Source organism: Thunnus maccoyii, chromosome 9, assembly GCF_910596095.1.
Source record: "Thunnus maccoyii chromosome 9, fThuMac1.1, whole genome shotgun sequence".
NCBI classification, from domain to species: domain Eukaryota; kingdom Metazoa; phylum Chordata; class Actinopteri; order Scombriformes; family Scombridae; genus Thunnus; species Thunnus maccoyii.
Genome location: NC_056541.1, coordinates 824,902 through 847,500, shown reverse-complemented (window position 1 = coordinate 847,500; position 22,599 = coordinate 824,902). Strand labels below are relative to the sequence as shown.

The window sequence follows — 22,599 nt, the reverse complement described above, 5'->3', positions numbered from 1 at the left end:
TGGTACTGGTAGACCAGCTGGAGCGGTACTGGTAGACCAGCTGGAGCTCTACTGGTAGACCTGCTGGAGCGGTACTGGTAGACCTGCTGGAGCGGAACTGGTAGACCAGCCAGAGTGGTACTGGTAGACCAGCTGGAGTGGTACTGGTAGACCTGCTGGAGCGGTACTGGTAGACCCGTTGGAGCAGTACTGGTAGACCAGCTGGAGTGGTACTGGTAGACCTGCTGGAGCGGTACTGGTAGACCTGGGTCCTGGACCTGCTGGAGCAGTACTGGTAGACCAGCTGGAGCGGTACTGGTGGACCTACTGGAGCAGTACTGGTGGACCACCTGGAGCGGTACTGGTAGACCTGCTGGAGCGGTACTGGTAGACCTGGGTCCTGGACCTGCTGGAGCAGTACTGGTAGACCAGCTGGAGCGGTACTGGTAGACCAGCTGGAGTGGTACTGGTAGACCTGCTGGAGCGGTACTGGTAGACCTGCTGGAGCAGTACTGGTAGACCAGCTGGAGTGGTACTGGTAGACCAGCTGGAGTGGTACTGGTAGACCTGCTGGAGCAGTACTGGTAGACCAGCTGGAGTGGTACTGGTAGACCAGCTGGAGTGGTACTGGTAGACCTGTTGGAGCAGTACTGGTAGACCAGCTGGAGTGGTACTGGTAGACCTGCTGGAGCAGTACTGGTAGACCAGCTGGAGCGGTACTGGTAGACCAGCTGGAGCGGTTCTGGTATATATATACATATCTTCACACATTAAACAGCTGCACAGATTATAATTATTTCAGATTGAAGATAAATTCCACTGGACGTTTGAACTCAGCAGTAGATGAAGTGAGAGATGAAGCGTGCAGGACTCAAATGATTCATATCTGTCACAGAACCAGTTCTCCTCTGGATCTGGATCCTCTTTCTTGCCTGAATGTGGCCCCAAACACAAACACCTGGTCAAAATGATGCATTTAGAGTTCTGTAAAAGCATCTTACAGATGCCAAACCAGTGACCCCCCAGTCCTCCCACTACAAAGCCAAGAGCTGAGCAGAGAGAAGAGTCCAGTCAGCTGGTCCTGACACTCACATCAACAACCACATCATTATATTATTATTATTATTATTATGTATTTCTTTCAAATCAAACTCTTATTATTATTATTGTTGCTGATCCATCAGTTCTGTTGTTTTCTGTTCTTTAATGTTTATTTGTGTTACAGAATATTGTTGTCTTTGTTGTTGTTTTTGAAATATAATGTAAACATGTTTTATTGTTTGAATCTGCTTGTATAATGTATGATGTGCTTTGGCGATACTGTAATAACAATAATCAATAACAATAACATGCTAATAAAGTCTCTTTGAACTGAACTGGATGTTCACATTTCATCTAGAATCTATGTGTCAAAGATACTAATAAACGTGTGCAGAATCAAACTGGTTAATATGAAAACTGTAACTGAATATAAACCAGGAACCAAAGTTACTACAGTTCATCCATCCGATAGTTGTTGAAATATTACAGTCAGTAGGATTCATCCTCTGAGGATCATGAACGTGTGAATAATATGAATATTAATAATAATACAGTCTGAACAGACCGACGTGCTGCTAACGAGGCTGAAAGTGACTGAAGGACAAAACTCAACTGTCTGACAGTTTGAGACGCTGCTGTGCATCTGCAGCCTCTGTTGCCGTGGCAACTGATGCTCTCTCACACACACACCTGTGATAGTAATTTGTTTTGACATCTAACAGACTTTGTAAAGACGAGAGATCAAAGAGAAGACGAGTGAAGAACGATTTCAGTGAACAGAGACAAGAGAGAAGAGGATCATGGGAAATGAGAAACACATCAAGGAGGAGGAGGAGGAGGAGGAGGAAGATATCCAGGTACAAAGCTGAGAGTTCAGCTGCAGTTCCTCTAGTGTCCACCAGGTGCTGCTGTGATAAAACTCTGTTGAACTTCTCTCGACAAACACAAAGTCAAGACAGATTTGATCCAAACAGATGAAGTGATGGAAGAACTCAGATACTTTACTGCAGTAAAAGTCCCGATACAGCAACGTACAAATAGTGTTTCGGCTCTGAATTATATATTATATATATAATATTATTCCCTCTCCAGAGCTGCCTGGATCCTGATGAGTGAAAACACCAACATGTAACAACACACACACACACACATATATATATATATGTGTGTGTGTGTGTCAGATGGATCCTTCCATTGTTTTCTAAAGTGTGTTTTGTCACATTTTGCTCATATGTACCAGTTTAATTTGTGTTCTAACAGGATCCCTAATAAAAAGTTAATTAAAAACAGAATCGCAGTAAACAGCATCATCATCATCATCATCATGTATAATCATTCATGTTTCCAGAAATCCATTACTGCTAAAATATAACAATACGTTTCAGAAATCAGTTCAATGTTACAGGATTTCTGTTTGTTTGTTGAAACTTTAGCTTATTAAACGTATTAAAATGTTTAAAGCTGCAACAATTAATCGATTTATCCATCAACAGAAAATTAATGGTTCAATTAAAGGATCAATTGTGAAATATTGTGCCGCCTGTCGACCATTTGAACCTTCTTTAAAAATATGAAAGCAGATAAACTTCACTTGAAATTTACTTTTTTATCTTTATCTGTTTAGATGAATCTGATATGAATATTGCAGCAGGTGTCAGCAGCCAGACTGGAACACTTAATGACACACACACTTCACTACTACTACACAAACACTTAATGACACACAAACACTAAATGACACAAACACACATCTGAAAAAGTTGGTTTTTATTTCAACTTGTTTTTTTGCGTCACTTTGGAATCACGTATCGACTCAAAGCCAGTTTAGGTTTGGAGGAAAGCAGCTGGAAACCAGTAAGATGACGACAGACAGTCACAGCATCAACAACGTTCCTGACGACACCTTAGTGAATATCTGAGTCTGGAAAAATGGTCTTTCTGTTCAGACAGGAAGGCCACCGCACACTCGTCACATCATCGAACGCATCCTGAGCAACAGAGGCTTCAAAGTAACGAGACTGGACTCTTCCTACGTCCCGCCTCCACGCCGTGGACATGTTTGGGATTTCTGATCACGACCTCACGTTTTCCCTCGACGTCGACCGTGACGAGGCCCCAGAGGACCAGGAGCTGGCAGAAAGACAAACTCTTCATCTTCATCCTCTGATTCGTTCTGTGCAATTATTTCCTCAATTTTCTTTATCCTGCTTTCAAGCTTTTGACTCGGCTGAATGTTGTTCGCCGGTCTGAAGAACTCCAGCGCTTTAACCTCGTCTCCTTGTCTGGCGACATCTTTACCATCTTGGATGAATCTGTAATAAAGTAAAAAGACAGAACATCAGAGAGTTATTAGAAAACAATGCTGAAACTTGAAAGCTGCATTAATCTATTTTAATCACCAGCCTGCAGAAAAATATCAGAACAAGCAAACAGACAGCAGATAGAAGCAGCTTCATAAAGCCTGCTGGGAATAAAGAGGCCACGCAGGTGTTTCAGGTCAGCAACTGATGACAAAACGTGGTGTCACATCAAGCTCATAATACTTTTACCAGTTAATCCTAAAATATATAATAGGAACATGCATAAATCCCCGAACTCCCGTCATTTATAGCAAGCGGCAGTTTCAGAGTGTTTTGTCGGATGACCTCAGGGTAACGTGGGTTTGTGTGTTAGCCAGCACGCGGCTAACATGCTAACAGGTTTTTAGTTTTGTGTAAAGTGACGCCAGAAGCCGCCTGAGTGTGACGGAGCGGCTCAGACCGCCTCCCTGTCGACACACAGCCGCCGTGAGAGCATCACGTCTCCGTTACTGACCTCCAGAAGCGACTTCCAGCGGCTCCCCTCGCGGCCGGTGTCCCGGACTGACTTCACCTCTCCCGGTTAGATGATCCGTGGTGTTGTGATGATTTGAACCCGCAGCTTTTACCCCCCCCCCCGCCATTTCCTCCTCAGCCAATCAGAGAGAACTTAGAGTGATGACGTTACGATTACGTTGCCCAATCGGGAAACAGATGAATGCAGGGGGGCGGAGCAATAAGCAGAGCGCAACCAATAAATGAGCAGCAAGACATACATTTAACAGTAACTACATTAATGTTTCATATCATAGCGAGACTGTTTACATCTTTTCAATTAAATATAATCTTTTGTATACAAGTGTAAATAGAAAACAACTTTTTCTGAACATACATCATCTAGATGCAGTGTAATTACTAGCTCGGCTGTACTAGATATTTGATATGTTTAGTAGAAACATCATTTTATGACCCTACAACCAGGAGAAACTGACTTGTATCAAGCTGCTTGGTGTAGCTCTAGGAAACTGTAGTTTTTAATAAAAATATGAGTGTTTTTCCTGGAATGAGAAGTTATAAATACTGAATTGAGAGTATACTGAGTTTAAGGGGATGGTAAACTCATTTGTGTGATCAGATTTTAAATATCTAATTGCTAAATGGGTGAAAATTAATTCTAACCGTGTTTTATCCATGTTTGACAGCTGAGGTTCAAATCTCTCTATAACAGTTGGTCCCATGTCTGAAGCCTTCAAACATGCACCGAGGTCAAGGTTCAAATGTCAGTAAATGAAAGCAGGAGTCATGTAGAATCATCATACTGACATATGTTACTCTCCAGGTTGAGACCTTTACAACGATGTATTTGGTTTAACTTTACGACAAAGTTTTAATGTTCTCATTTCATGGACACAAACCATCTGAGATCTAGTTTCAGAGAACTTTGAAGGACCAAAATATAAAATGAAGCTTTTTGTTTTTTTAGTGGAAATAGTGAGCAGAATGAGTCACTTTCAGAGATTACAACACTGCAGGTTTGGGTTGGAGTTCGAGCAGGTTACTGCTCACACAACCTGGAGCTTTTTACTGTCTTTAGGATTCTTATGGTTTTGGGATTTAATGTGACAAACAGCAGCTCATTCACTCAGAATCTGTTTTATTAGCCAATGCAAACATACAAAGAACGTGTCTAAAAGAATGTGTTTAAAATCTATTTACTGAACTGTATAGTGATAATTTTGAAATGGGATATAAAACTTGAAATGAAATATTGAGTGTAGAAAGGAAATATGGACTCTATGAGCTCTGGACAAAGAGATGAAGTGTATGTGTGTGACATATAATGTCTGTATCACCGTCTGTATCACCGTCTGTATCACCGTCTGTATCACTGACTATATCACCGTCTGTATCACCGTCTGTATCACTGACTATATCACCGTCTGTATCACCGTCTGTATCACCATCTGTATCACAGTCTGTATCACCGTCTGTATCACCGTCTGTATCACCATCTGTATCACCATCTGTATCACAGTCTGTATCACCGTCTGTATCACCGTCTGTATCACCGACTATATCACCGTCTGTATCACCGTCTGTATCACTGTCTGTATTCACATCCTGTAACTATTAATGATCAGAAGTATATGAATATTAAAATAGTAAAATTACATAAAAATATAAACGTCTCCACCGATGAACTAGTTGGACCAGAACCAGGACTCAATAAAACACAAAGTCTCTTCATCACATTTGGACCAGACACCTCAAATAAAGTCTGTCATCCTCCAGATTTTTACATATTTTATTTATTAAATTGTTTCAACTGTAAATTAAATTTCCAACATGAAAAAATATTTCAAAGCTTCACTAAACTGCAAGAAACTGAAGAAACAGCTGATTACAAGAAAAGATTCAATGTGTGTGTGTGTGTTTAATGCTGAAACAATAAACATGAACTATACAATTACACAACTACTGTCTAATATAAAAGGAAACGGTTGAAGAGGTGACATTAGAACAGAGTTTCATGTATAAAGACGTAAACGTTTGAGCAGATTCAGAGTATCGGCGCCGTCTCCAGAGCTTTGACCCGAGCAGCGAAGACCAGAACTCTCTTCTCCACTTCAGCGTTGATCTGGTCCTGCGAGGCTCGCGGGTTCTGACGGACAAACTCTGCGATGCTCAGGATACACTCTCTCTGAAGACACACACACACACACACAGACACACACAGACAAAATGACCCATCAGGGCTCCCGTACATCAACCTGAATCTGTTTTATTGGCCCAGCTGCTGCTGTCAGATTAAGACAATAAAGAATTAAAATACAGCAAAGTAATGTCAGAAGAAATCCTGACATAAAACAAACTAATATTAAAAAACATAATAATGTATAAAGTAAATATTTATACTGAACATGTATAAACTGTTGGATGACATCAGATGTTCCTGATGAAGGTGATGCAGAGGAGCTGTATTCTTCTATTACTGTATTATTGCAGGCAGCTACCTTGTAAGCGTCCACTTGGTTCTGGCCGGTGAAGCGGTTCAGCAGCTCTCTGGCGACCTGGACGCCCGTCACCGCCGTCAGCAGGCCGCGGTCCTCGTCAGTCTGAGAGGACAACCACCGCAGCAGCGCCATCTGCAGGACGGGAAGAAAAAAACCCAAACTGCTGATTTAATGTTTTTATTTCTATTTATTTCTACTCTGCAGCACTGAGAGGATCAGAGGAACAGACTGTGAAACCCCCTGAGGATCATTTCTCATATAATTATAATAAAAACAAATCAAATACTGAAGTGAGATGAATCAATGAAAGAAAGGTGTCGGTCAGCAGGTGCTTCCAGAGTCTCTTTAGTTTTACACCTGGACACGAGGACTTCCTGCTCGACTTCCTGTGATAAACTGGCAGCCGGTGTGGAGACTGTCGAGTGTTTTCTTACAGTCTTCTACACGTGAGGAAATGAAGCATGTCTGATGGTTTCTGACTCCAGCTGAGGGTCTGAACTCTGTATGCAGAGTGTTCGGACCAATCAGAAGCATCTCAGCTCGATCTGGACTTAACTGGAGAAAGTTAGCAGACGTCCACTTTTTAAGCTCGCGGGCTTTATTCAAAAACACCTGCCGTGTGCTGCAGATGAGCTTCTCTGATTGGCTGAGTGATGATTGTGTGATTGAGTGTGAAGGTTGTTATGTAGAATCGCAGCGTTTGATAAACATTTAAAGGGCAAAATTCCAGAGGCTGCAATCAAAACTATGATTATCTCAGAGAAGAACGTCACAGTACATATGCTCATACTATATATATACAGATATATATATATGTGTGTGTGTGTGTGTGTATATTTAGGTTATTTAAGAGATGGATCCTTCCCTTGTTGTTGTTTGTTGTTTTCTTGAGTGTGTTTTGTGTCACATTTTGCTCATATGTAATTTTGTTTATGTGTCCTTTAACAGGAACCTTAATAAAAAATAAATAATAAAAGAGAGTGACAGTAAACAGTATTATCATCATGTATAATCATTCATACAGTTAAATGACTTTATTATTGTCTACAGCAAAAACTGTAAACAGAAGCAAACTGTTCACCGTTGACTGGAAACTTTCAGACTCAAACATTCGTTAATTTTTCAATGATCAATTAAAAGTTAAATTCATGTTTAAAATGCAGATAAACAGTAAACACACGGAGAACATAACAACAGTCATACTGAACTCTTTCACCAATAATAATAATAACAATAATAATCACCAGAATGACGGTGATGATGCTGATAAACCGTCAGGATGTTGCACTGGTATACCGGTATACTGGTATACCGGTATACTGGTAAACGCTGCTCTCCAGTAACAACAGTCAGACTAAACCAACACTAAGTTTTGATTTGTCAGTTTGTGTCGTCATCGTCCTCCTCTTACGTCATATCTTCATCTCTTTTCTTTCTATTCGTGGTTACTAAGGTAACACGTGACTAATTAGAGACATCACCTGTTAATTATTTTTGGTAAGTTTCTGATTTACCATCTGACGACGTATTTCTGTGCTGATGTTGAGAGTTTATTCACTTCTAGTTAGAGCACAGATTATTAAACTGAGAACACTGATAGTTTTATTCTCTTTGCCTCCTCCCGGCCTCCGTAGTTTCACAAGTCTGAAAGTGTTTTTTCCTTATAAAAGGAGGAATTATGAACATGTGAGCTCAGATAAAGAAAACTAAAGTAAAACAATGATCCACATACACATCTTACCTGCTGCAATAACTGAGCGCTGCTCATTTCTGCTCCTGACTTCATGCTGACAAACCGACGAGTTAACGACACAAACACGAAGCAGCAGCTGGTTTAATGAAGATGAACCCGATAAACTTCCTCTGCTCTCAACTAAAGTCTCTGTTTACGTGGAAATACGCCGAAAACGAGAATTCTGTCGACTAGCTGATGCTCAACGCTTCCTTTTCCTGTTTACATCTGTTCTTCTTCGGTGGTGCCTGCGCTGCTGCCGCTGCTGCCACCCAGCGGCCACAACATGAACATACAGAGCAGGAAGTACTCAGATCCTTTACTGAAGTAAAAGTACCAATACTGCAATATAAAAATACTCCGTTACAAGTAAAAGTCCTGCATGAAAAATCCTACTGAAGTATTACAAGCTAAATGTAGGTACTTTATACTTCCACTCCACTACATGTCAGAGGGAAATATTGTACTTTCTACTCCACTACATTTATTTGACAGCTTTAGTTACTTTTCAGATGAAGATTTGACACAATGGATAATATAACAAGCTTTTAAAATACAACACATCGTTAAAGATGAAACCAGTGGTTTCCAACCTTTTTGGCTTTTGACGTCTTACAAAAAGCAGTGTGTAGTCGGGGTCACATTTCACATGTCTATGAGTTGTTAACAGCTCCACCAAATAGTGATTTTTCCCTCTAAACTTCTCACACTGTTTCTTGCAGGACTTTTACTTGTAATGGAGTATTTTTACATTGCTGTATAGGTACTTTTACTTCAAGGTAAAGATCTGAATATGTGCTCACAAATCATTATTTCATAACACACACATTAATATCATCTTTCAGGACTTCTGAGGGTGAAGTTGTTTTTTTTAGATCAATCACTAAAAGTGTTTTCACTTAAAATGACAAAACAATTGAAAGAATTGTTTAAAAAAATGGTTAAATCTCTTCTTTTTCCTTCCACTTTGGTTGACAAACAGTTTACTGTGTTAGTGCCACCATCTGGTCACTCATGTAAGGCAAAGTCTGCTGGTGTAGGAATAGTTTGTTTCAGGAAATAGTCTTGTTCTCTGTGTGAGATGTTCAGATGGATTTCATTCTCATGTAATTAGCCTAGCTTAGCATAAAGACTGGAAGCAGGGGGAAATCTATAAACACCTCTAACAGACTTTAGATCAGACACCAAACCAACGTGTTGAAAGTTCAGAGTCTGCAGGCTCAGACTAATATCTGATGGCTCTGATCAGAACAGGCGTCCTGTTGTTTCATTAAAGATCAGCTGTGACATGAAGAAGCTCTCAGTCTCAGTGCATTATATTATTATATTATTTTACTGCAGGCATGTCTGTTTACAACTTAAACAGACCCCCCCCCCCCCCCCCCCCCCCACGTCAGCCACAGAAAACCAGTGAAGAAGAAACAGTAAACAGTTTGAGCAGAGAAAGGTGGTCGATAGATACGTTTAACTCTAAACAAGCTGTCAAAGTAGACGATAAAGAGAACAACACTTGCATGAAGCGTCCGCCGTTGTTGTTGATGTTGTGTTTTTGTTTCTTCCTCTTCCTATGAAGCGCCGCGCTACTGCCACCATCTGTCCTGTCAGCGATACGACAGCGTTTCTACAAAGTTCTGTTTTCCCCGAACACACTAGAACCCGACCGGAGCCGCAGACATTCAGGCCCGAGCCCAATTTTTTTTTCTTCATAACATACTGTACGAACCTAATGATGCTTATTCTCCAGACGCTGTGGATTCAAGTGGCTGTTTTCTCACACAGTGTCTTGGTCTCTAGCTGATCTGTCGTAGAAGGGACACTGACGGTGTTGACTTATTTCAGATCTTGCTGTACCCATTTGACTTTCGGCTGTAGAAGACTTGCTTTTGTGGGCAGCGGCATTGTGGTCTCTGTGCTGGACTAGTGTCCAGGCCTTGTGACGGCATGTTGCGGTGGTAGATAAGAGTCCTGTCCAGCAGCTTTGGCTTTCAGCACGAGTCTCTTTGATTCTGCTTTTACGTTGCTCTGAGGGTAACCTGGTGATGAAGTCATGCTGGAAATTCTTTGGATGCGTATTCTGGTCTATTGTCTGAAATGACAAAATGGGCTTTCAGTTTCTTTGTCACTGTAGTGGACTTTGTATCTGACAGATAGTCTGGTCTGCTTAGCATTTCATGTGGAAGAAGTGTTTCTTTCTGTTGTTTATTGTCCACTGTCCTGCAGATGTCACACTTGGCTACATACGTCTTGATCTGGTTGTTCATGCCCTGCCAGTGGACACACTCTCAAGCCCTCCGTAGGCATCCTTCCTCACCAAGCTGTCGGGAGGTTAACAGTTCACCCCTGAACCCTCATGATAGCTCAGCTCCTCCTGGAACGAGAACTATGGTCAGATTTCACTCGGTGTCTTCGTCTTGTCTTTGGCCATCCCTGGTGCATTGTCCTGATGAGAATCTGTGTCAGAGAAGCAGCATGAGGAAGTCTGACAGCCACATTGAAGCCACTGACTACCTCTCTGGAGGAAATAGGGAGGTTGATTTGTTAGCTCGGGAGCGGCCAGCTAGACTGAGGCCTTTGCAATTAATCATACCTCCAGAGTGGAAAGATGGTAAAACAGGTCTAACCAAAGTACCACAGCCTGACCGACTGAGCGTGTTAAAGCAAATACACGAAGGTTTAGGGCATGTTGGAGGAGACAGGGTGGTACAGAGATTAAGGGGCTCAGGTCTGGATATACATGAAGCCAGGGGTATAGTGATCAACTTTAGGAAAAGTTACCCCGAGTGTGCACGAGCGGAAACTCATCCACGTCACCCTCACACCCAGTTTAGTGCAGATGTGGCAGGGCCTTTCTCATGCAGATATACACAGGCCATTATATTTCCTCATCTGTGCAGATAAGGGTTCCAGTGTGAGGCGACTCTTACCCATGAGAGCAGCAACAGGAAGGACAGTTTCAGCCAGATTAGCAGAGCTGTTGATTCAATATCCAACCATTAAAACTTTGAGAATGGATAATGGAAGACATTTTAAAAACTCTGAAGTAACACGACTCTTAGAGTCTAATGGTGGACCCTCTTGTTTCTGTTCTGTTTCTTTCTTTCTTCATTTATTATCTCACCACTTCAGACCTAAATTTGACCCCCTAAACATGCTCAAAAACTCACCAAATTTGGCACGCACATCAGGTCTGGTGAAAAATTTGATAAAATGTAAAAATTATCCCCCAAAGTGCCAAAATGTCCTCTATAGCGCCACCTATGTCACTAAAATGGCCGCCACAGCACGTAGGAATGTCATAAAGAGATTGAACCAAAACTCAGTTATTCGTCTCATCAAGACCTACAAATCATACGCTGACACCCCTGACCTAAATCCAACAGGAAGTCCGCAATATGTCCATCAAAGTACGACTGTGCCAATTTTGGACCCCGATCAAACACTATCTCCTCCGAGGGCATTAATGGTATCGGCTTCAAACTGCAGAAAAATAAAATCAAAACTAAAATTTGTAGCTCTGTACTGCAGTTTTTCCTTTATTAGGGCCCGAGCACCCAGTGGTTCACTCACACTCTCCATTCAAATATATGAGTATTTTTCTGTGTCCAGCTGCAGTTACTTATTGACATATACACCTGGTGAATACATGATTTGTAGAGTTGAATGTGCAGTAGTTAGAACTCGATGCATACACCACAAGACAATATGAGGTAGAGGGAGAGGAGGGAAAGTGCCGCTTTATAGAGACTAGGGGTGTGCCCGAATACAAATACATTATTCAGCAAAGCACAAATAGTGGGTTTTATGCAAATATTTGTTTCATACAAATATTTTTAAAATGCTTTAATGATTTTGCTGCCTTTACAAATACAGATACAAATACCGGTATCTCTGCACATCCCTAGTAGAGACTGCTGTTTAGAAGACCAGACCAGAACCTGAGGACAAGAAACAATACCCTAACCCTAACCCAACCCTAACCCAACCCTAACACAACCCTAACCCAATAATTTGGCTTTTGACAGCTTTAGTTACTTTTCAGATGAAGATTTGACACAATGGATAATATAACAAGCTTTTAAAATACAACACATTGTTAAAGATGAAACCAGTGGTTTCCAACCTTTTTGTCTTTTGACGTCTTACAAAAAGCAGTGTGTAGTCGGGGTCACATTTCACATGTCTATGAGTTGTTAACAGCTCCACCAAATAGTGATTTTTCCCTCTAAACTTCTCACATGCTTTCATTTCAATAAATGTTCAAATGATCCAATATTTCAGCAAAAATCAAAGATTAGAGAAAAAGTCCAAAAACTGAAAACAGATTTGTGTATCAGAACTTTGTTTTTTCTTCTTTCCTCTCCCATTAATCATCTCACCACCCCTCAGATTTATCTGCTGACCCTTTGGAGGGGCCCGACCCCTAGGTTGGGAACCACTGGACTAAACTAGCTAACTGTATATAAAGTAGTGTAAACTAGCTCCACCTCCAGCAGCTACAACAGTAACATGCTGCTCTAACACTGATGCTTCACTATTAATAATCTAATGATGTCATATATAATAATATATCAGTCAGAGGGACCAAACCACTACTTTTACTGCAATACTTTAACTACATCAAGCTCATAATACTTATGTACTTTTACTGCAATACTTTAACTACATCAAGCTCATAATACTTATGTACTTTTACTGCAATACTTTAACTACATCAAGCTCATAATACTTATGTACTTTTACTGCAATACTTTAACTACATCAAGCTCATAATACTTATGTACTTTTACTGCAATACTTTAACTACATCAAGCTCATAATACTTATGTACTTTTACTTTAGTAGGAATTTTCATGCATGACTTTTACTTGTAATGAAGTATTTGTACATTGATGTATTAGTACTTTTACTGCAGTAAAGAATCTGAGTACTTCTTCCACCAGTGGAGGAAGTACATGAACACACGTCCTGTTCGTTCTGCATTCAGGTCAAATATTAGTTTAATGATTCATCTCTTGTGACACTGCGTGACAGATGTTGCATGTTTACTCCATCAATTATGTATAAATGTGCAATAATTAGATGATTAATTGATTGACGTTATGGTTGCAATTAATCATTACTTTCTTGAGTCCAAGACGACGTCTTCAAACGTTGTTTTGTCCAAAACTAAAAATATTCAGTAAGAAAAGCAGCAAATCATCACATCTGAGAATCTGAAACCAACATGCAGCAGTTCAAACATCAGTCTCACTGTTATTAAGACAGAAGTTACATCAAGCTGTCACTCAGATCAATACTGGCCAATAGAAACATCCTTCAGTGCAGGTCCCGCCCACCAGATTCAGCTCAACAGCAAACAAAAGTTTTGATTCCCATTTTAAATCACAAATTTATTTTATAATAAAACTTTTTGATTGCAGTGTCAATAGTTTTGCTCTTAAATCTATGTTTTGTTTGCATAATAAAGACAGTGAAGTGGCTCCGTACTGCAGCAGGTGCTGTTGGATCAGCAGGTGACAGCCAGCAGAAATGACACACAAACACAAATATGAAACAGTTGGTCTTTATTTCAACTTTTTCTTTTCTTTTTTTTGCAAATATTGTGCCACCGTTAACCTTTCTGAAATCCATCTTGTGCAAAATATCAGGTAACTTCAAAGTGAACCTGTCCAATCAGATCCAGTTAACTCTCAGGTTGTATAAGACTGCTGTGTTGTTCTGTATCAAAGTTAAAGTATTAATCTGTATTATAAGTATTCTTCTTCTTATACAAAGATCCCATGTTCACACTCAAACTTACAATGAATTGATCTACTAACAAATATAGATTTTCTTCCTCATTGTTGTCCATGAACCACACAGCTGAACTCAAACCGTAAAAGCACTACTTCCTGGGTAGACGTCGTGTATAAAGTTATGAATGTTAATGTTCAGTAGGAAGCAGTGAGGGGAAGATGTTCTGACAGGTGTTCTCTTCAGGTACGGTCAAAGACTATTTTCTGTCTCAGGATTGTCTGAACAGTTATTTTCTCAGACTCAGCTGTCGGTACAGCTGGATGGTCATGAACTGAATTTCAGGATCTCCGGGTTTGATGTCGATGGCTCTCAGGAAGAAGCCCAGAGCGTCGTCCAGCTTCCCTTTGCTGTAACACTTCCTCCCTCTGCTGACCAGCGAGTCGTAGCTTGCGTCCTCAGATTTGGGAGGAGATTCGTTTTGAACAAAGTCTTTGGTCCCGTTTGACACCAGTCCTGGACCGACGGTCCACTGGTCCACTCTCTCTGAGGACGCGAGCTCACACTCGCTGGTTGGTTCCTCCAGGTCGCTGCTGTCCTGCTTCGACTCATCAACAGTATCTGCTGATTCAACAGAGAAGAACTCTGCAGGAGTCTCCTCCAACTGAAGCCCATCACAAGCTTCATCCTCTCCTTCATCATCTTCTTCAGCCTCACTCTCTAAAATGTCATCCTCCTCCTCATCATCATCATCATCATCATCATCATCAACCACGTCCTTCTTGTCCATGTCTTCTATGATGGAGTGGAGGAGAGACCGCCGTGAGGCCACAGAGGTGTTTCCTCCGACACTCTTTCTTGACCGGAGGGGGGTTGAAGCAGATGGTGCTGATTTCGGTGTGGAGGCCCCGAGCACCTGGAAAGAGTTCCGGAGTTGATTCTCATCATCATCATCACTCTCCTCTTCTTCACTGTCATAAATTACTGCTGCTTTTTTCTTCTTGCTAACCACAATGGAATCATCTACTGACTCGTCCATTTTAGAGGAGCAGGAGATGTTGAGGGTTTGTCTGAGTGCTTCTGTATGTTGGGTAGCTGAAAGAGATTCATCAACATTAAAACTTCCCTCCATCTGCAGCTGTGAAAGCAGCTTCCTCTCCTCCGCTTCTGTCTCCTGATCAACCATCACGTCACTGTCCTCCAGCTGCAAATTAAAGTTGCCCTCAAAGGACTCCAGCCCTGCGCCGACTCTGGATGAAGTGTCTGCATCACCTGCTGCATCATCAGCAGCCTCAGACATCACCAGAGACTCCTCCACCACCTCCTGAGGAGACACGTCTGCTGCTTCCAGGTAACTCATATCCTGATCCACAGACTGGAGTTTCGGGGAATCCGGCTTCTCTTCACTTGCTGCTTCAGCAGTCGGTTCTTCTGTCATACTCTGATCAGCACTTAGATCAATCACCCGGTTGCTCAGGTTCTGTTGGCCGCCCTCTTTGCTAGAACCGGACTGGTCCAAATCCACCACAACTGGTGACCTGTTGAAGTTGCTGTCATGCTGAGGAGATGCAGGACTGGGTCTTGGACTTCTTTGTTTCTTCTCTCTGTTGTTGTCCACTGGTTGCCTGAGCCAGGCTGGTTCTGTGCTCGACGCCATGCTTTCTGCCAGCTGCATCTGCAACTCCGACTCAGCCTTCATCAGCTCCTGGGCCTTCTGGACTCGTCCTTCGATGTAGTGATGAGCCTCCTGGTCCTCTGGGGCCTCGTCATGGTTGACGTCGAGGGAAAACATGAGGTCGTGATCGGAAATCCCAAACATCTCCATGGCATGGAGGTGGGCAATGTGTTCGTCCAATTCAGCGTCTGTCCGGCGGTGTCGGGAGTGCAGGGACTGAAGCTGCAGCTGCGTGGACGAGGACCGAGTGTCCTCCAGTGTGAAGAGCTCCTTCAGCTCCTGTTTGCTGAAGTACCGGAACGGGTTCTTTTTGTCTCCGGTATTCTGCCTGATCAGGGAGTCTTTGAAAACCTGCCGTCTGTAGATCTTCTCCTCCACCGTGCCGCAGGTGATCAGCCTGTAGATGACGACGTTTTCAGTCTGGCCGATGCGGTACGCCCTGTCGACGGCCTGGGCGTCTGTTGCCGGGTTCCAGCTGGGATCGTAGATCACTACTCTGCTTGCTGCCGTCAAAGTGAGGCCAACTCCGCCAACCTGGGTGGTCAGGAGGAAGACGGAGTAACGCTGGTCTGTCTGGAAGAGAGTGATCAGTCTCTCTCTCTCTGCAATCTGCGTTATTGTGCCGTCCAGTCTCATCACTTTGAAGCCTCTGTTGTTCAGGATGCGTTCGATGATGTCGAGCACCTTCCTGTAATGAGCGAAGACGAGTGTGCGATGGCCTTCCTGTCTGAGCCGTTCAAGAAGGGCGAACAGAAAGACCATTTTTCCAGACTCGGATATCAAGGTGTCGTCAGGAATGTTGTTGATGCTGTGACTGTCTGTCGCCATGTCGTCATCTTGCTGGCTTTCAGGTGTGCTTTCCTCTAAACCTAGACTGGCTATGGCTCTGGCAGAGAGTAGCCTCGGGTGGTCACACAGCTTTTTCAGAATATTCAACTCAGCCAAAGGGGATCTGCTGGTCATGAGCAGCTCCTTGATGTGGTCCAGTGAGATGAACTGCCGGTATATGTCTTCCTGAACAGCGCTCAGGTAAGTCCAGACGATCAGGTCATTCTTTCTCGTCAGCGTGGGCATGACTGCTCCAGAGTCTTTCTGAGGATTTGGTACTTGGCTGTCCCTGTCTGGATATTCCTCTTTGCATTGATTTGTGCCGTCCATTTTGTTTTTCTGCACTTCTGCTTTTGTCCTGCGGAGGAAGTAGGGTTTTATTATGGCCATGAGGTTCTCAGACATCCTGGCCCCGAGAGCCTTTTCCCCCGGAGTGGAGTCCCTCTCCCTGGCGCGGGTGATGGGGTTCTCGTACTCGGATTTGAAGGTTTTAGCCGTGCCGAGGAGAGTGCCCTGACAAGCAAAGTCAAAGAGAGCCCACATTTCTCTCAGGTTGTTCTGGACTGGAGTCCCTGTGAGAAGAACTCTGTTTTTTGAAGGTATGGCGTAGGCACTTTTGGCTGTTTTGGTGGTTGAGTTTTTTATCTTGTGTGCCTCATCCAGGATCATATAGTCCCATGTGAACTCTTTGCCATTGTATGATGATAACTGCTGCCAGTTGCTCATGAGCATAGTGTAAGTAGTGACAATGACGCCCCCTCTCCTCTGAACTTTCTCCAAATTCCTGGTCCTTTCTCCTTTGCTGGCACCATGAAACTCCTTCACCCTCATGCCGGGAGTCCACTTGGCAAACTCCTTGGTCCAGTTTGTGATGAGTGACGTTGGCATGACGAGCAGTATGTGTTTGACCAGCTCGTTGTCATACATACCGGAGAGAAAAGATATGACCTGGATGGTTTTACCGAGGCCCATGTCATCCGCCAGGATGCCACCTTTACGACCGTCTCTGAAGAGACTGTAGAGGAAGGCCACTCCGTTTCTCTGGTAGTCATAAAGCTTGTCATATAAGTCTTTAAAGAGCATTAACCCGCTCTCGTTAACATTAACAAACTCTTCATCTTCATCCTCTGATTCGTTCTGTGCAATTATTTCCTCAATTTTCTTTATCCTGCTTTCAAGCTTTTGACTCGGCTGAATGTTGTTCGCCAATTTGAAGAACTCCAGCGCTTTAACCATGTCTCCTTGTCTGGCAACGTCTTTACCATCTTGGATGAATCTGTAATAAAGTAAAAAGACAGAACATCAGAGGATTATTAGAAGACAATGCTGTAATCTTAAGTGCAGAAACTTGAAAGCTGCATTAATCAGCATGCAGAAAAATATCAAAACAAGCAAACAGACACCAGATAGAAGAGTTTGAGTGTCTTTCTTTTATGTTTGTGAAACAAACACAGAGTCTTAACTGAGTGGACTGAGACACACACACACACACACTAAGGTTGCTTTGCTTGATTTAATACACCTTTTGAAAACTGAACTGAGTTGTGGTCTATTAGTTTTTGTATATTTCATTGCTCTTTGCTTTATTGGTTTGTATGGTTGGACAGAGCTGTTTTCCTTCTAATTTTATGATTATTATTTGTCAGACGTCACTCTGACTGGCAGCCCTACGGCATGACATGAAGAAGACGTGATTTGATGGTGCAGATTGCAAAATGGAGGAAGAGAGAGTAAATAGCGAAGGGGCGAAGAGGAGAGGTGAGCAAAGACAAAAACGACAGAAAGCGTCCAAAGTTTGGGATAATTTCAAGCTGAAACAAAAGGAAAACTGTACAACAGCACAACGTCAGTGCTTCAGCATCTCAGCAGAGAGCATCCACACAAGCTAACGCTAGCAATAGCATTAGCATAGCCTCCGATGAATTGATGGAATAATCTGCAGAATATTTGAATATTTTACTAGAATAATTGATAATAGCTGCAGTCCTACACAGATGCCTCATATTTATTTTAAAAATCATTTTATGGCCAAATGACTATAGAACAAGGTGCAAAACAACGTCCTTGATTCCCCTCTCTCCTCTGTTTCCTGTTTACCTCTTCACCATCGACTGTCCAATCAAGGTTAAAATACCTCAAAACAAAAACAAAATAACTATATATAAAGTAAACTAGCTAACTGTATATAAAGTAGTGTAAACTAGCTCCACCTCCAGCAGCTACAACAGTAACATGCTGCTCTAACACTGATGCTTCACTATTAATAATCTAATGATGTCATATATAATAATATATCAGTCAGAGGGACCAAACCACTACTTTTACTGCAATACTTTAACTACATCAAGCTCATAATACTTATGTACTTTTACTGCAATACTTTAACTACATCAAGCTCATAATACTTATGTACTTTTACTGCAATACTTTAACTACATCAAGCTCATAATACTTATGTACTTTTACTGCAATACTTTAACTACATCAAGCTCATAATACTTATGTACTTTTACTGCAATAACTGCGTTTCACCGTCCAGGTTAGTCAGAACAAGCATTGGAAAGAACAATACCAATGAATCCTACAACACAATATACAAACATCCATATAACCCAAAACTCCCAAAAACCCAAAACTAAAATATTCTGACCATTAAAGGACTAACAGAGCAGAACATGTGACATTTAATTTGTCATCTGAACACTAAAACTTAAATGATTAACTGCAGAACTCACTTTTCTGAAAGTTGTTTATGCAGTCAAACGTACTTTAAGTTTTTTTAAGGTTTCATTGTGTGTGTGATCAAAGTGTGGAAACAGTAGAAACACTGTGGAGCTCAACGTAGAACAAAATAACAGCAGGAACACAGAAAATCTGACTTGTGTCCATGAATCTGTTGCCGCAGTGCATGCTGGGAGGGTTCCCAATACGCCCACCTCATTTAACAGCAGTCACATGATCAGCACTCATCCAATCATATGAATGGACCTTAACTTCATCCAGGATCAACAACAAATTAATCATCTAACTGCCTTCAAGGAACCAAATTAGCTTTATGAGAATGAACAGAATGATTTTAGCCTGATGGCAGCATGTTAGCGTGTTAGCATGTTAGCCTGAATCAGTTAAAGCACATCAGAAGCACAGGGTCCTGCTGTAGAAGCATGTAAAGGTACCTGTGGAACTGTTCCATCTTGTCTTCTGTTTCCATCTTGTCTTCTGTTTCCATGGAGATGAAACTATGACCTGTGGAGACAAAGTCAGGATCAGAAACACTGTCGCACGCACTCGTTGCAAACGTATATCTTTCAAAAAATGACATATTATTGGAGGTCAAACCATTAGTTGACTAAACGATTAGTTGAGCTGTTTCATCTTCAGGTTTCAGACTTACCACGAGCTCTTTGCTACCTGCCAACATTCATTAGACTAATAATCTATTCATTAATACAATAGGACAGCAGTAAAAATCTGACCAACTTTAGGGCCGTAACTAACAATCATTTTTTATTTTTGTCAATAAAATGTCAGAATGTGATGTTTAAATGTGGTGATAATCGCTCACAGCTCAAAGTGACGCATTCAAATGTCTTGTTTTGTCCGACCAACAGTCTGAAACTCAAAGATATTCAGTTTACTATCATATACGGCAAATAAAAGCATCAAATCATCAGTAGAGCTGTAAAAATTAGTCCCTTAATTGATTAGTTGCCAACTATTAAATTAATTGCTGATTATTTTGATAATTGATTTTAACGCCAAATGTCCATTCATTCGGAAATCAACAGCGTTAATGAGTCTGTGCAGCGCTGCTCCGGTACGTGAGTCAACTTCTGTGTCGTTGCCTAGGAAACTGTTGGCAGGGAATACGTCATTGCGTAGTATGTTTGCGTAGCGAGTGGGCGAGAAGTGACGGTGGATGCCAGCGGAGCAGAGGAAAAGGTTAGCAGTGAGTTGTCAGTCTGGCAGTAAATGTACAGTACAGACTAGAGTGTAACAGTTAATAAATGCTAAAAAGTCAAGTCTGTTGTTTCCCCAACTGCTGGAAATGTGAAGGGGTTTAGCTCCAAAGTTAGCAACGATAGGTTAGCCCAACCTGAAGACGCTAAACAGAGAAATAACGTTAGAGAACGGAGAGATGTGTGACTGCTGAGTTCACTGTGCACTGTCCCGTTACATCCAACCCCCCACCCCTCCATATATAGTCCGGTAGATAGTATATATGTTCATATATGTTCATATGTGTACATCAGATTCTTCCAATGGGAAGATGTCTCTAACACTGCACAGTGTGTACAGTCAGGTGTCCATATGAAAAGTGAAAGAGGTTTTTCCTCTCTGTAATCATTCCTCCTGTTCAACGAGTCCAACAACCATCAGTCCGTGACAACTTCACTATATCTTTACACAGCAAATAGTTGTTTGCTGACATCTAGTACGGCTGAATGTCGTTTGCACGTTTGACTAGCGGCTAAACGTGCGCTTATTGACTAAACTTAAAGAAAAGCTAATTAATAGTTAAATACAAGCATTTTTCTTGAGTTTTGGTGAATCATGATTTATAGCAAGCGGCAGTTTCAGAGTGTTTTGTCGGATGACCTCAGGGTAACGTCGGTTTGTGTGTTAGCCAGCACGCGGCTAACATGCTAACAGGTTTTTAGTTTTGTGTAAAGTGACGCCAGAAGCCGCCTGAGTGTGACGGAGCGGCTCAGACCGCCTCCCTGTCGACACACAGCCGCTGTGAGAGCATCACATATCCGTTACTGACCTCCAGAAGCGACTTCCAGCGGCTCCCCTCGCGGCCGATGTCCCGGACTGACTTCACCTCTCCCGGTTAGATGATCCGTGGTGTTGTTGTGTTTGAACCACCAGATTCTACCCCCGCCATTTTTTCTCAGCCAATCAGAGAGAACGCAGAGTGATGACGTCGCGATTAGGTTTCTTCTTCTCGCTCTTCCTGTTTAGTGGTGAATTGCCGCCATTCAGAGCACTATCGCCACCAACTGTTGAAGCACATAACTCGTAAATCCTTGATATTGAACTCGCGCTTTGAAGATAAGTGAAGACACGTTTTAAAATAGAATTTCCAGAATCATTTGTGACGATCCCTTCATTCATCTGCTTCCCAATCCAGAAAATAGAGCAGCAAGACATAAACAGTAACTCTGCATTAATGTTTCACATCATAGAGAGACTGTTTACATCTTTTCAATTAAAAATCATCAAAATACCTTATTTGTCAGAGGTTGCCCAAACTTTTGTATACAAGTGTAAATAGAAAACAACGTCAGCTGACTCAAGTTTTAATACTACAAGAGGCTCTAAAGGCAAAATGTTGGTTCTTTATCTTTTAATATTCGCCTCGCTTCACTCTCGCCCCAACTGGTTTATCTGCCTCCTTGAAAGGTTGTTGAAAGAAAAACTCACTAGAAATACTGCATTTACCAAGGTCTGACTATTTCTAATGCATTAAAAACATTAAAAAGCTTTCCAGTGTTTTAATTCTCTTTAAATAAACAGCGGAGAAGAAAAACAGACAGATGTTGGTGTAAGAAAGGCGTCTGCTGAACGAGGAGGGAGAAGCTCCGACTTGAACAAGCTGGCAGGAGCAAATGAGGACAAAGAGGAAGGATGGATGATGATGACACTTGCTGTATATGAAAAGGACAGATACACAAAAAAACCTTGTCCTGAAGTGTGTCTTTCACCACAGGAGCTGCTGGAACAGGACGTTGACTGAGCTGGTCCACGATAGCAGATGTAAATAAACAAACACAACAAGGCGGATCAAACATGATACAGTCACTGGTCTCAAGGTCTAGTTATGTGCAAAGTGGTGCAGGCTGGACTGAAGTGATCTGGCTCCTGGTTGATTGTCTCACAGCTGTGTGTCTGTAGGAAGACTGACTCAGACAGACTCAGTTTTGTCTTAAAGATGAGCAGAAATGACATGTTGATCATTGGAGCCATTTATCATTACAAGTGCAGCGGGAGATATCTCATTGTTACATCATCATACTTAAAAGAAACAAAAACTTATTAAAAATTTAAGATGTTTTTATCCCACATAGATGCACTTTCATACCAGTTTCACAGTCAAAGTCTCAAAGATATCAATAAAAAACATTAGTGATGATAAGAGATAGAGTTAATTACCAAGTGCAACGTGAACTAAATGTCACTTATTTAAATTATTTCACATTTTTGTCATTACTTCCTGGAAGTCTATGAAGGTACATTTGTGTCTTTATTAAATGATCAAGCAGAACATGTTTGCAATCAAAAAATGTTTTATTGCAA

The 22,599-nt window shown here is 41.8% G+C and overlaps 2 protein-coding genes across 4 annotated transcripts; both read right to left on the bottom strand.

The window, feature by feature from the left end:
- Positions 1-2,772: 2,772 nt before the first annotated feature.
- Positions 2,773-21,820, bottom strand: LOC121904009 (DNA excision repair protein ERCC-6-like). 3 transcript variants are annotated; one of them, XM_042421486.1, is made up of 4 exons: positions 21,068-21,202; positions 19,476-19,545; positions 17,418-17,575; positions 2,773-3,174 (listed from the first exon to the last, which is right to left on the bottom strand). In XM_042421486.1, the coding sequence occupies exons 2-4, from the start codon at positions 19,526-19,528 to the stop codon at positions 3,101-3,103; spliced, it is 285 nt and encodes a 94-aa protein (XP_042277420.1). In that variant the 5' UTR covers positions 19,529-19,545; positions 21,068-21,202; the 3' UTR covers positions 2,773-3,100. The 3 variants fall into 3 exon arrangements, 1 of the variants encoding a protein (XP_042277420.1); XR_006098156.1 differs by lacking the exons at positions 17,418-17,575; positions 19,476-19,545 and having other exon boundaries at positions 2,773-3,332; positions 21,068-21,820; XR_006098155.1 differs by lacking the exons at positions 17,418-17,575; positions 19,476-19,545; positions 21,068-21,202 and adding an exon at positions 3,835-4,071 and having other exon boundaries at positions 2,773-3,332.
- ercc6l (excision repair cross-complementation group 6-like) lies at positions 13,611-17,411 on the bottom strand. Its single transcript, XM_042421485.1, has one exon. The coding sequence runs from the start codon at positions 17,380-17,382 to the stop codon at positions 14,086-14,088; it is 3,297 nt and encodes a 1,098-aa protein (XP_042277419.1). The 5' UTR covers positions 17,383-17,411; the 3' UTR covers positions 13,611-14,085.
- Positions 21,821-22,599: the final 779 nt, after the last annotated feature.

Bases quoted from the DNA above. Each gene is read 5' to 3' on its own strand.
- LOC121904009 (XM_042421486.1), bottom strand. From the start codon at position 19,528: ATGGAAACAGAAGACAAGATGGAAACAGAAGACAAGATGGAACAGTTC. The intron at 17,576-19,475 runs GTACCTTTACAT...ACTTTATTACAG, and splicing joins AAGATGGAACAGTTCCACAG to ATTCATCCAAGATGGTAAAG. The intron at 3,175-17,417 runs ATGAAGAGTTTG...CAGAGGATGAAG, and splicing joins GAACGAATCAGAGGATGAAG to ATGAAGAGTTTGTCTTTCTG.
- ercc6l (XM_042421485.1), bottom strand. From the start codon at position 17,382: ATGCTCTTTAAAGACTTATATGACAAGCTTTATGACTACCAGAGAAAC.